Source organism: Eulemur rufifrons, chromosome 10 (genome assembly GCF_041146395.1).
Source record: "Eulemur rufifrons isolate Redbay chromosome 10, OSU_ERuf_1, whole genome shotgun sequence".
Lineage (NCBI taxonomy): Eukaryota > Metazoa > Chordata > Mammalia > Primates > Lemuridae > Eulemur > Eulemur rufifrons.
Window position 1 is genome coordinate 25,675,424 of NC_090992.1, and position 14,511 is coordinate 25,689,934.

At 43.1% G+C, this 14,511-nt stretch overlaps 1 protein-coding gene across 1 annotated transcript; it reads right to left on the minus strand.

The window, feature by feature from the left end:
• Positions 1-3,239: 3,239 nt before the first annotated feature.
• LSM11 (LSM11, U7 small nuclear RNA associated) lies at positions 3,240-12,738 on the minus strand. Its single transcript, XM_069484302.1, has 4 exons — positions 12,294-12,738; positions 7,334-7,473; positions 5,299-5,382; positions 3,240-4,525 (listed from the first exon to the last, which is right to left on the minus strand). Exons 1-4 carry the CDS (start codon positions 12,736-12,738, stop codon positions 4,115-4,117), a joined length of 1,080 nt encoding a protein of 359 aa, XP_069340403.1. The 3' UTR covers positions 3,240-4,114.
• Between the last annotated feature and the right edge of the window lie 1,773 nt (positions 12,739-14,511).

The following is a 14,511-nucleotide window of genomic DNA, read 5'->3' on the forward strand; positions in this document are numbered from 1 at the left end:
GTACTTGTTTTTCTTCCCCTAGATCTTCAAACTATCCAAAGCCATTTCTTGACAGAGAGCTTTCATTTTTATTAGAGTGCAAGAGAACTTACAAACATTTGAAAAATACTCAAAACACTGAGAGTAAAGGAGGCCCAACCCTTCCTCAGAGCCCAGAAAACTGAAAGGAACCCCAAAGGCTTATCTTAAATCCATCTGCTCCATTTGCCAGAAAGTAATGAGGCTGCCCACCTCTGCAACACAAACCCAGGTAAGACTTTCTTGCTTTACAACCACGAAGAAAAGCCTTCTGGGAGAAGAAAAACAGACTGGTGAACATAAATTACTGAAAAGGGGTTGACTGCATTCTATATCCGGCACAGGAAAAGAGAAATTAAAACAACTGTGAAACCATTATATTGATACCAGGATACTCTTCTCTTACATGGTGACCTTCCTACAGCAACCACTTCATTCCTAAAAAATACATTAAAGATTGGAAAGCTTTGGGGCAGCACCAGTGACAGCTAGCTGTCGTTGAATAATTTTAATTTTTTCCTAAAGGCAAAATTTGGAGAAAATTTAAGGAAGCCATTTTTATAGAACTGACTTTTTTCATGATTTTGCCCATGTCAGCTGCTATGAAAAGAGTGCAAACAGAAATATAAATATCCATTCTGTATCAGGTTAGGTTTCTATTTCTTTTTTGTCAAGGGGTAGAAGGTGGTATACCTAGATTTCTGTAAGGCTTCTGAAATTAAGGACAGCTCATAGCTCATGACCTGGCAATCTCTAAAGGTGCTCCTGGACTTGTTCACTACAAGGAGAGATGGAACTGCGCTTGATCCACTAACAGCTCATAACAAGGATTTCTATGCACCTAGATTTTAATGCTATGGTTTCTAGGCTTTCTGACTTGACATGCACCATGCACAAAGAGCAAGGTACTGATTCGTCTAAAGCCAACCTGTCTCAGACACTAACTCTGGCTAACCATCTCATAGACAGCCTGCCTCTGGTCATCAGATGGTCCCTGAAAGGAAGCATAAATACTTCCCAAATATCAGAACAAACTACCTAAAGTGCAAGTTCTACTAATGGTACGGAAAAGAATCACCTCTATGTACAAAGAATGGCATGTGAAATTGTTCTGGATGTAAAACCATTTCTTCTGTTTCTTAATCACTTGTTATTGTCTAACAAAGGTGGATATTTCTGAGAAGACTTCAAGTGCACAGGTATGTTCTGTGAATTGTCATGAAAACATATTCCCCTGCCTAGAGATTTCTTTGAAGAAAAGTTGGATGTTCAAAAATAAGTACTATTCTTGTAAGTTTCCCAAGCCCCAATCCCTGGAGAATACTAGAAACCAGTTTTGTTTTGTAGGGCCCCTCTTAGATGAATTGGTGGGGGCTTGTGGGACTCTACCAATACTTCCCACTTTTCCTTCCTTCTCCCAAGGAAGACTTCAGTTATTTCCATAGCAACTTATGATAATGTCCTAAATAATCACATTTTTTTGAATAGCACATACCTTATTGGAACTATTTTTTTCTTCCTTTTAAAAATTTTCTCCAACAATAAAGAAAAGGCAGTAATAACGATCATGCTTTGTACAGTAGAGCACATTTACTAGATAGTATTCATTCCGGAATCACTGTCCAAACCAAACAAATAAATGGGGGCAGATAGCACATAAAATAGATCATACACAGTTTAGAAATAATTTTCATAGCCAGAGTTGTCATGTTGGGCAGAAAATAGTAAATCAATCCTTATATGGCTATATGAAAATTATACATAAACATAAAAACAGGCCTGTTTAAAATAAATCAGGTTAGATTTTAATCAAGCACTGGAATGATTGGAAACTGTTTATATTCCTTTTGATTTCTACATTATTGGGAAAATACAGTATCCATTATAGCTACTAGCTGGGATACAAGATAACAGACAGATGAGGACAGCCACCCAGGGAGACTGAAGACATATAGGCAACACTGCCTGACGATTAAACACAGGACACTATTAATTTGAGAACTGACATTTCCAACACTCTATTTAGAAAAGAATTTAGACTGGCAGAGGCCAGAGATAATTGTTCATTTGAGTTTGTAACCTGGAACCGCTATAAACTTTAGTGCATCTGATCTGGCTCTAGAGTATGCTTTATAGTGCATTTAAAAATAAAAACAGGCCTCACACCTGTAATCCTAGCACTCTGGGAGGCCGAGGTGGGCGGATCGTTTGAGCTCAGGAGTTCGAGACCAGCCTGAGCAAGAGCGAGACCCCATCTCTACTAAAAATAGAAAGAAATTATATGGACAGCTAAAAATATATATAGAAAAAATTAGCCAGGCATGGTGGTGCATGTAGTCCCACCTACTCGGGAGGCTGAGACAGGAGGATCCCTTGAGCTCAGGAGTTTGAGGTTGCTGTGAGCTAGGCTGACGCCACGGCACTCACTCTAGCCTGGGCAACAGGGTGAGACTCTGTCTCAAAAAAAATAAAAAATAAAAAAATAAAATAAAAATAAAAACAAGTAAACAAAAAAAAAAATTCCACAATTTTCCCTTTGGGGATGGTCATTTTTAGATGCTCACTCTATTTCGTACTATCATATAAACCCCTTGAAAAGTTTAGGGGATGCTTCCTGATAGTGATCAGAAAAGGGTGGGGGCTGGGATGTGGAGGGAGGAGCAAAAACTGGTAACTCTCCTTTTACTGAATACACTCTGCTGACAACTTCCATTGTCCCTTAGGAGGAAGGAATGGAATACAGAAAACGGTTCCTGAAGAGGTTACTGCCTTCTGATGATAGTTACAAGATCATAATTATGACACCTATGAAGATTGCTTTCTGATGTAGCACCTGCCTTGCTCATAGGACACAGAATTCTTACAAAGCTACGAAAGAGTTAGTAAAAATTACTCATGGCACTTAAACATGCTTAGAGACTGTAAAATGCCTTCCTAAAATTCTTTGACTCAATGCCCCTGTGAGGTAGGTGTCTGATGGGGAAAAGCTGAGGCACAGAGGGGTGGAGTCTGCTCACTGTCCATGGTAGGACGGGCCAGCAGCAGGGCCAGGCGGCCCAGCTCCCTAAACTTGATTCGCTTGGCTTCGCAGAAGGCTTAATTAAGTTAAACAAATACAGCAGGGGAAAATTTTCTTTTCATACATTTTAACTAGTTACCTATTTCTTATTCTCATGTTGCACATAAGTTATCTTAGAACCAAATAAAAACAAAACAAAAAATCAGTATTGCCTAACAGTCAGTGTCAAGACTATTCTGCACTGGTGATTAAAAAAAGCACAGAATATGATTCAAGTAGAAGCATTTGTGGGAACTACGGTGTTCCTGTTACTCAAGCCAGGCTGTGAGTAGTGTCCCTTTAGACACTTCCCACTGTACTTTGTGAGGACTTCTTTGGCCTGACAAAAGGGAATAAAACTACCACCCCTGTTTCATGGTAAAATCGTTCCGAAAGATACTCTACACAAGGCTGGCCCCACCTAGGAAGGGAGCTCTCAGCCATGTGATGTGTGTATTACTGAGTTCACGCAGAACTCTTTGAAGCCGGACACGAAGGTCGAAGTCTCTTGCCATAATGCTCACAGGACAGTTCACACTACGGACAGAGGGGCAATACCACAGGCTACATGCGCTAGCACCATGCCACAGAAGTTAGAGAGAAGAACAAGAAGCCACCATACAAGCATCTTATAATCCCATCTGGTATGCCATTTGCAGAGGGTACCTCTGGTAAGGGGAAACTAATGAGGTCCTGAATTCCCTTCCATATTAAGGAGAGGGATCAAAACAGAGCATTCATTGCTGGCTGCTTTGAGGATACCACCTATCCAAATTTCACCGTGGCATAAGTTGGCACCTTTCCTGGACCATGTAGATATCCATAGATAATAAATATTAATACAGACACTCACCCTCCCAACACCAGTCCTGCCCTTGAGTTCATCCTGCAGAGGGCTGAGCCTGCTCTGTCCTCTGCACACGCAGGACCAGAGGGAATCATTCCAAATCAGAGTTTCACTGGGATACTAGGATACAGCATAGCAGCGATTCATGCACTTTATTTCTAAAACCCAAAGCTCAAGTGAGGCTGAGCTGGTCACTGTGCAAGATGAACCAGCAGGACATTCTCACCTCGAATGAAAATCTGATTTATGTGTCGAGTGAATACCTGCTGGTAATCCACTTTGGGCTTTCGTTTTTTCTTACGGGTCTGGCCCCTGGAGAGGGTGGTAGCCCTGGATATGGTACCTCCCACACTGGACCCTTCTGTCCGTGTAGTCCTCCCTGACAGCTCTGACCTGGACTCCTCCCGTGCCGAGGCCTGCAGGGAAGAAGGGACAGAGCGGGAACGCTTGCGTGAGCCCCGGTCAGTGTCTCCTCTTCCCCACACTGAAGCCACCTTCCAAGTGGATGTCTGGGAGTATCTGGACAGAGTGGAGTCTTCAACTGCAGACTTAGAATCTGCTTCCTTCTTGGAGGAATCCTGAAGTTTCAGCCGATCAAATAGCTATAAGGAAAGCAATGACAAATATTAGTCTTTTCTTTAGCCTTCAACATCCCTCTTTCAAAATACAGAAAAAGAACAGAATCCTCCATTATGCTTTGTGGACTCCTTGCTTTGCCATTTTTTAAAAGTTAGTAATGAATTTTATATTTCTGGCCATAATGCAGATAAACCAAAAAATATGTCAAGGGAAAAGGCATCTAGCTTATTTCTGTGGTATAAAGTGGAAAGACTTAAGTCTTGTAAGAGATGGCTGGGTACGGTGGCTCATGCCTATAACCCTAGCACTCTGGTAGGCTGAGGCAGGAGGACTGCTTGAGCTCAGGAGTTTGAGACCAGCCTGAGCAAGAACAAGATCCCATCTCTACTAAAAATAGAAAAATTAGCCAGGCATCATAGCGGGTAGTAGTCCCAGCCACTTAGGAGGCTGAGGCATGAGGATCACTCGAGCTTAGGCATTTGAGGTTGCAGTGAGCTACGATGACACCACTGCCTTCTACCCAGGATGACAGAGTGAGACCCTGTCTCAAGAAAAAAAAAAAAAAAAGAGGTAACTTGCTACTCAGGTTAGAAGCAGGTTAAAATGCAGGTTAGAAGCAGACTCATTTGAGATTGGCTGGAAGCATAAGAGAGACTAATTGAAGACCTTGGTCGGGCATACCTGGTTACAGCAATAGGGATTTCCCTTCAGGAAATCCTTGTCAGTGGGCTCACGCATCTTAATTCCTAAGCTGGAAAACATGATGGGTACTCAGGAGGTCAGGGGAAACTCCTACCCTAGTGAGAGTCAGTGAAGAATCCCGTTCGTACGCTTTGCCTAGAACAGGTTTTCGGTAGGTCTCGTCCACATCAGTAAGTGCCTACAAGAATAGCCCAAAGGGAGAAAACAAAAGATGAAGAATATTATTTTTATAGCTTTTTCAGGGGAAAAAAAAAAAGGCAGACTAACATTTAATCAAAGCAGAACTAAACTTGGGTGACTCAGCTATTGGGCAGAAGAAAATGGTAATACCTTCTATGTAGGATTTTCAAGCTGTCAGTACCATATAAGATGGGTTTCTTTACGGATGGTAAGGGCTTTTATGAATGCATGGTACAAGTCCTTAAATTTCGGTGTGCATAAATATCTAGGAAGTTTATTAAAATGTAAATCCAAGGCTGTTCTCCTAGAGATTCTGATATAGCAGATCTGGGATGAAGCCCGGGACCTCTTGTTTTAACTAGAAGCCCTGGGTGACCGTGACGCAGGATGGCGTCAGACTACGCTTTGGGAAACACTACTCTGCCGCCGCTTTGCCCTCCTCAGTTTCTATGTCTTATGTCAGGAATTAACAGAGATTAACCAGGGCTACACACAGAATTACTGCTGAGTTCTCATCACTGACACCAACCGCACAGGATCAAATGAGACTACATAAGAGAAATTACTTTAAAAGTGTAAATCACCGTATAAATAAAAGCCAATAGCTTATATAAAAATATAAGCTTATTACCACCATCATCAAATTCTCTTCAATCCTCTCCTTCAAAGGTAAAATTATAACACATATACAATAATTACACATTATATATAATACACATAATAAATATTTTGTAATAAAATGTTTTTTCCCATATTTTAGCAATGAGAAAACTGAGGCTCAGAGAAATTACCTTGCTTACGGTCACACAGCTACCAAGTGGTGAAGCTAGGATTCAAATCCAGATCTAGGATTTGAAAGTAGGATTCAAATTCCAGAATGGCTGAAAGCATGCTGTTAGGAGTCACGAACATCCAGGCTAAAGTCTGTACTTCCACTTAATAACAGTGTGATCTGGGACCAGTCTTCCAATCTCTCTAGACTCAATTTCTTCAATTGTGAAATGGAACAGTAATACCTACACTCATCCATTGAGATAATATACAAAGTCCCTAGTATAGCATCTGGTACATACAAGGTACTCAATAAAGTTAGCAATTATTGTTTTCATCCAGAAGAATGCATGGATGGGGACAAAGCACATGAAAAGGAAAGTTGGAGATGAAAGACCATATAGAAAAGCAACACTAGAAAGCCCTGGTGGTGTTTAACTACGTCATATTATAGTTGTATTATAACATATCCCTTCCCTCCTATGAATGTCTAGAAAAGAGACAGTAAGCCTCTAGAGGGCTGAGGGGGTGTGGGACACTCCTTCATAAGGAAACACCATGCAAAGTGCTTTGCTTAGTAATGTCTACTTCACCTCTATCTTACCTATCTTTCCAAATACTGCAGAGTGAAAGTTTCTTTCTGAAACTTCTGTACCTGGCACTGAATTCGGCCAAAGTGGGGAGACAATAAATGAATGAAAGAATGGATGGTAGAAAATCAATTTAAAATTATGAAATAGATTAAATACTTATTCCTTAAGGCTGGGTTTCTCACCCTTGACACTAATGACATTTTGGGCTGGATAATTGTTTGTTGTTGGGGGATTGTCTTGTATATCATAGGATGTTTAGCAGCATCCCTGGCCTCTGCTCACTAAATGCCAGTAGCATCCCTTCTCACAGTGGTGACAATCATAAAAATGTCCCCAGACATTGCCAAATGTCCCTGGAAGGGAAAAAAGAGCAAAATGAACCCCATTGAGGGCCACTGCCTTAAGGAAAAGAAAGCAATAAAAAGACCTTTTTTTGTTGTTGCCCAAGACAAGAGTATACAAAGATTCTATTCTTCTGAGAAGTTATTCTGTAGGTTTTGCTTAATAAGGTTACTCAGATCCTTTAGATATAAGAAGATTTAATCTCTAGGAGGTATTCCAGTCCCTTGAGAAAGGCTTAATTACCATATTCCAGAACTTGTCAAATGCAACGAGGAAGCCTGTACAGACGCCCCGAAGTCCCTTGAAAGTGCGGATGTGAACATTCACCTTCACCCCCTCCCGGATACAGCGATGGAGTTCACCCAGGGGGCTGCCTTCGTGCACTGAAACAAGAGAACAATCAGTACTGCATGGACATCTGCCCCCATTGCCAGAATTAACAGCCAAGACCACCCAGTCACATCCAGCAATACAAGGCAACATGCTGCGGTGACAACTTCACTGTCAAAACAGGAAGGCTTGATGGACAACATGGCAAGTACAGTCAACACGCTGGAATGAGACCAGATTTCAGCAGAATATGGATATACTGTATGTATGGATATCATCCAAATGTTTTACTACCTATATATCTTTTCTTCTATGATGTCACTGATTCTAAGATGCCCCATGATTTTAAAACTTTTGGGGGCAAAAAAATACCACATTAAATGTACACATCAGCAGCCATATTCTTCTCGATTTTGTTCCTTAAGGCAACTCATGAATCACATACCCAGTTTGAGCCTTCCAAAGAACCAAAACCCTTGTTCATGGTGGCAGGAAAATAACTGTAACACATTTCCCCTTAACATGTGCCATCCTCTCAGAGAGGATGTCCTCGGGCCCCGCCAATCTGAGTACTCCACGCACAGGCTCTCTGGAGTCACTAGTGCCAACGTACACTGTCTTGACACCAGCAGGGAAAGTGCTGGTTGTTTTCTAGGCCTTGACGGTGTAAACGGCACCCGCTGAGCATCTGACTCCTAGGAGATTGCTAATACGCATCATGTGAAAAGAGCAGTATTAATGATTCACAGGAAGAATACTGGGACTATAAGCTTTTATTACAAGGGATTCTCCGCAGAGCCTGGGAGCAGAGGTGAATTTTATTTTTCTTATTCCATGTTAACTTACCTCTCATAATATGCTAGCTATAGAATATAAAACCTCCCAAAAGAAAACTACACATACACACAAACTCATGCATACACAATCTCAGTCTTTCTTTCCCACGATTGCAAGGCAAAATTCTATCGACAGCATTTGCTAATGACAGTAAACTACTAAAAAATCTTTCTCTGCTTTGTTTCCAGTGGCATAAGAGAGAACAGTCCTGCACGTCAGTTTGGATGACTAAGTTGGTTCCTCTTGGCCACCTTACCCGTCATTCATGGGCTGGCTTATAAGTGATGGCTGTGATAAATTAACAAAGGAAAATACTCTTGGAGGAAAATGATTTAGCACATGAGAAGTAGTTCACGTCAGATTGAAGATTCAGCAATGAGGCACAGTTGGAGGCGAAGTGGCAGAAACAACGGCCCTGGAAAGGAACTCGAGAACCTTGGTCTGACCTTCATCATGTACCTCTTCTAGCAATATTTTAAAGTCCTTTGAATCTTTGGTATGTAAGGGTGTGTGTATATATGCCGACATGTATCTGTAAATGTGTTGTGTTTATAGGCTGTATTAAATCAAGCACTATAAACAACTTTCAGGTCATTATAACTAGTTGTGTGACCTTGGTGAGTAACTTTTTCTTTACAAGTCCAAGTTTCCTCATTCATAAAATGAGGTTAGATTAATTTGTAGATTAATTTCAGGGATAAGGCCGGGCGTGGTGGCTCACACCTGTAATCCTAGCACTTTGGGAGGCTGAGGTGGGAGGATTGCTTGAGGTCAGGAGTTCTAGACCAGCTTGAGCAAAAGCAAGACCCCATTGCTACAAAAAATAGAAAAATTAGCTGGGTGTGGTGGTACAGGTCTGTAGTCCCAGCTACTTGGGAGGCTTTGGCAGGAGGATTGCTTGAACCCAGGAGTTTGAGGTTATAGTGAGCTATGGTGACTCCACTGCACTCTAGCCTGGGCGAGAGCAAGACCTCGTATATAAAATAAATAAATAAATAAATGCAATAAAAAATAAATAAACAATAATTCAGGAATAAGTCTCTATAATTCATTTTCTTAGAAACTGATCACAATGCCTGGATTATTCCCTTTGCCTACACATATACACTGCCTCCTGCCCCCCAAACATACGTGTTCACACAAAGAATGGAAAGACCATTCTAATTTGGAAAAACAGGGGCATTACTTCTTCCTCTGCACCCCCAAATCAGAGAGAAAGGGCAAGCATGCATCTTAACAATCCCTTCTTCTACTTCAGTAATTGGCAAACTTGGGTCTTTCAACTCTCACATCTGTACCTTTCTCTTGATTTGTTTCTTCCAAAGATTTACTAAGGTATAATTCCAGGCAGCATTTTTCTCCTGTGTGATCAAAAATACAACACTAGCACCACCTATCAGGGCAAACTGCCAAGGCAAAAATGAGCTCCCCATTCTGAATCAGAATGCACATTTGCTTTCAGCCATCTCTGTGACAAACTCTAAACAGATACGAGCAGGGCTTCTAAAACTTAGTATAAAAAGAATAGCATATGCTTTCTCTTTGAAGAAAGTTATTCTTACAAATCCCTTCTCTGCTGCCATTATTCTTGGGGCCACACCCTTCCAAAGACAGCTCCACTCTCCCTTCTCCCTGCTGTGGCCATCACTAAGTTTAGACAATAGATTCTCAATTACTAAAACCTGCCCTTTCCTTTTTCTTTCCACAACACAATCTAGGGCAGAGCCTTATCAGATGACTGGTTTACTACAGTTTCCCAGCTCCCCTCACTCATATCCACATCATCATTATCATTAGGACCCTGTAGTAACTTTAACTTTGCATATTTTATTTTATTTTATTCTCCTAACAAATAGGTACTATTCTTTTACCTCTGAGAAAACTGAGGCTCAGAAAGATATAAGTAATTTGCTCAAAGTCATTTATCTAGTAAACACTTGATATAGGCTGGTCATACACATTCTGACCTGGGGATTTTCATTATGACAGTCTATAAATAATAACCACAACAGTGACATTTACCATTCATGGAAAACTTCCCTATGTGCTAGGGAATGCTGTTATAAATGCTTTAAATATGTTAACCAATTTAATCCTCACAATGACAGGTAGATACTATTACTAACCTCATTCTATAGATGAAGAAACAGAGGCCCAAAAGAGTTTAAGTAACTTGCCTAAAGCAAAACAATTAGAAGATGGAGGAGCCAGTGTTCAAACCTAGGCAGACTCTATACATGTGTCAAAACTCACTTAAAAAGGGTGAATTTTGCTATATGCAAATTACATCTTAATAGCCTGATTTTGTTATTATCTTCAACCATGCCCTTCCTTAACTTCAAAGCCTAAAACTTACCTCTCACAGGAACTCTTTCTTGAATAAATCTAATCCTCACCCATGTTTCTGTTGTTTTCTTGCTTTCTGAAGGTCAACTCTTTGTGATGTCAACCCATCTCCATCAGGTACACCCAACTGTTTCCAGCGCCATGATTAAAATTTTCAGTGCACGTCCTCTAAGATCTTGGTTCCAGGTGAGTATTTAATCACAATCAGTCGACAAAGCTGGTCTCCATGCACTCTGTCATACTAATACAGTAAAGTGCTCCATAGTAAAGCTAAAACCACCCACCACATAGGAATATTTCTTTCCCTTGACAATCTCGGTAGCAAAGCAGTAACTGGTAAAATGTTATAATCTGAGACTTGGAGTGCATTTCAAAGACCTAACAGTGGCAAAATGTACAAACAAAATAAGGTCCCCCAAACTGCTCTCATTTTAGGAACATGCATCCCATCTTTGTGTTACTGCTGGGCAAGCAAGCTGGGGTAATTCCTAGCTGGGGCAGGGATGCCATGGCACGGTAAATCATCCAACAAAGGCACCCATAACAGCACACAGCTTTTTAGGATGTTTCTCTCTTAATAAACAAATTTCTAGGAATACAGCAAAATTTGCCCTTGCTCAGCACACCCCTCCATCCAAAGCAGTGATTTTTTAAATGTAACAATTTAATTATCAGGATACAGATGCTCTGAATGGCTAAGTAGGTCATTGTGTTCACAGGGCAGATGTCAGACCTGCTTGCCAGATGACAAAAGATATAACCCTGGGCTGTTTTTATTCCAGTTATACAAGACCTAACTCACACATTAGAACCTCTGTTGTTTACAGCTTTACTCTAAGGATCTCTTAGGAGGCTCCAAGAAATTCCCTTGTGCCATTTACACCTTCAGAACTTAAAATAACCTGTGCATATGGTAATATGAACCTGACAGACACAGTCCTGCACCCAGCCAGGCAGAGCGGCTGTAAAACAGCGTCTGCGTTTTAGTGGCATTTTGTGCCTGCTACATTCCAGCACTTATGATTTAGTAATGTGAACATATGTGTATAAAGACTTTGCAGCCCTTCTCCTGCTATATTGCACATGAGAAGGAGCTGTCACTTAATGTGCAGGGGTTATGACATGTCCCTTGTGCTATATGAGCAAATCCCCCTAGCTCCATCAGATCATGCTCAAATCCCATTACCCACTCTCCTTTCCCTAACACTGGCTGTGCTCTCCCCGACAACTCCTGTATGCCCTCACCCCCCTTCATCTCCATCTGTGGTCTCCAAGACCTCGCATCACCTCTGCAGAACTCCCTGTGTCCCCCACACTCTATAACCGTTTCCGGGCCCCACCACTTCTCCAGATCGCCATCACTTCTGCAGACCCTCTCTGCAGGTTCATCACGTCTGTAGACACTTCCATGGCCCTCATTACCTTTGCAGACCTATCCCACGGCATCTTATCACCGACACAGCCTTACCACTCTCCCCTGTTGCTCCTGCAGACCCCCCCTTACTCACTGCGACCCTCCCCAGACCCTCATCTCCCACGGTCGCTGATCATTTCTGCAAACCTTCACCAAGACCCTCCCCAATACGTGCAGATCCGCGCCAAGCCACCAGCACCGGCAAACGCCCCCTCGGCCGCCGGCTTCCGGACAGCCAGCCGGTCCCTCCTCCCCGCCCGGGCCTGCCGGACTCACGGGGCATTCGCGTGAGCACGTTGCGCGGCGCCTTCCTGCTCCGACCCGGACCCCGCCGGCGCGCTCCGGCGGCCCCGTCCTCTTCCTCTTTGGCCACCATGAGGCGGCGGAGGCGCTGGATGCGTTCGGGGTCTGGGGCAGGGGCGCCCGTGCGCCGGCGGGTCCTGCCCGAGGGCCCGGCAGCGGCCGCGGGGCCCCCAGAGCCTGCGGCCGCGCCTCGAGCCCGCCCGCGCCCGCCGCCCCGGACGCCGGTCCGGAGGAAGCTCTCGTACTCTGCCAGGTTGTTGAAGCAGGGGGCGTTGGGGTAGGGGATAGGAGGCAGGCGGGGCGCGTACAGGGCCAGCAGCGGGTCGAAGCTGTCAGAGCTGACATCCAGCCGCGGGCTGGGCGGGCGCGCGGGGCTCCCGGCGCGAGCCGACCTCGCCCCCCGCTCCCGCTCCTCCATGTTTGAAAGGCCCGCAAGCTGAGGCCGATGGGAAGAAGGAGCGGAGCCGCCAGAGGGCGGCACTGCGCAGCCGCGCGGGGGCCGCACTGCGCCGGCGCGGCCGCTGGGGGGCAGCATCCGTCCGCGCTCTGCCGCTGCCCGGGGGGCGTGACACGCGTCTCGGGCCAGCCGGGCCTCGCTCCGCCTTCGTGCGCAGGTGACAGGTTAACACTATAGCTGTTGCTTAATCTGCTGTTATTCAGCTGTTTCTCTGTCTGTATTATTATCACTTAGAGTGTTTGTTAGTACTCCGGATTCCCCAAATGTGGAGCCCAGGATCCGCACTTTAACGTCCCCAGGTGTTTCCCTGCTCTCTGACAGTGGGCCACCTATTCCTAGCTGGAGCTGGCAGGAAGGGGCGGGGAGAGGGCAAAGAATGTCTCAATTTGCTTTCATGTTGAATAGTACTCGGGCGGAGGTAGTAGGAGGGTTAGCCTACTTGGCTCAAATTATTTAGTTTCTCTGGGCCTTTATTGTCTCATCTGAAATACAGTAAAAAAATGGTGCCTACCTCATAGAATTGTCCTAAGGATTAAGAGATGTTGCATATAGAGCACATGATAAATGCATGTTAGCCAATAACGGTTAAGTGTACAACAGAACTATGAAGGATGAGTGGATCCCAGTTCTCTATTTCCTACACCCTATGCATAAATTAATTTCCACTGAGACTGGAGAGACCTTAGTGTCAAAGAAAATTCATTACATTACTGATCTTCTAAGCATTGCTAAACAATTGGAGGAAACAAGGAGCCACTTCTTGGAGGACAGGATGGAAGATTAACAAGACCGGATCATATCACTTGTTACTGTACAGCCTCAGTTCAGCAAAATACTATTTGGTTTTGATGTTAACATGAGAGTCTACTCTAGACTGAAAGCCCAGATATTACCTCCTTGTCCAGCATAGCCATTCACCTACAGACCGCACATTATCACCTTCCTAATTGCCACCTCTCCCAAACAGCCATCAGCTAGTATTAACTCTACACTAGTTGCTTTTGCATACATCTTAGTTCCCTTAAGATTTGGAAAGGAAGCCCAACAGAATACCATAGAGTACCTTAGAGAGCAAGATGAAAATATACAACTGTGATATGTACATCGGAATGAATACATACTATAGTAACAAGCAATGGCTTCTAAGTAATAGCATTACAGGTTTAATTCTGGCACAGTATTAAACCCAGTTTATCACTTTGTTCAAAACCTCTCCCCTCAAGAAAAAACTCAAAGCTGAACTGCCAGCAAGTCAACAAATAAGTGCTTGTCCTCTTATCTTATGACAAAACTGATAGCCCCTACAGTATCACATAATATGGACAGAAAGCACAAAGTTCTTCTGGGTGGTTTTGTCTTGAAAATTTGCACTTTAATGTCTACTTGTCTGTAGTTTTGGTACAAAATGCTATCAGCTTACCATTAAGTTAAATTTGTCAATCGAGAGCTGCATTATCTTACTGCCTTGCCTCACCTATCACAGTATACTGAGGGCCTTGTTGTCCAAGGTGCATCAGAAGCCTTTGGGGTTAAAAATCAGATTGCTGAGTCCCCATTCTTCATAGAGATACAGGCTGAAATTGGCATTTTTAAACACACATTCTAAGTGGTATTTTGCATCCAGAAGTCTGTCAACCACCGCTGTGATGAGGGTATGTATATCCTGGTTTACCCAAAGATATACACAAAATTTGGTTTCATATATTGTATTTGTATAAGAAAAATAAACAAAAA

Excerpts from the sequence above, each read along its gene's own strand:
- LSM11 (XM_069484302.1), bottom strand. The coding sequence starts at position 12,738 with ATGGAGGAGCGGGAGCGGGGGGCGAGGTCGGCTCGCGCCGGGAGCCCC. Across the intron at positions 7,474-12,293 it reads CGTGCTCACGCGAATGCCCC|TGCACGAAGGCAGCCCCCTG; the intron begins GTGAGTCCGGCA and ends CTCTTGTTTCAG. Across the intron at positions 5,383-7,333 it reads TTGACAAGTTCTGGAATATG|GCACTTACTGATGTGGACGA; the intron begins GTAATTAAGCCT and ends CTATTCTTGTAG.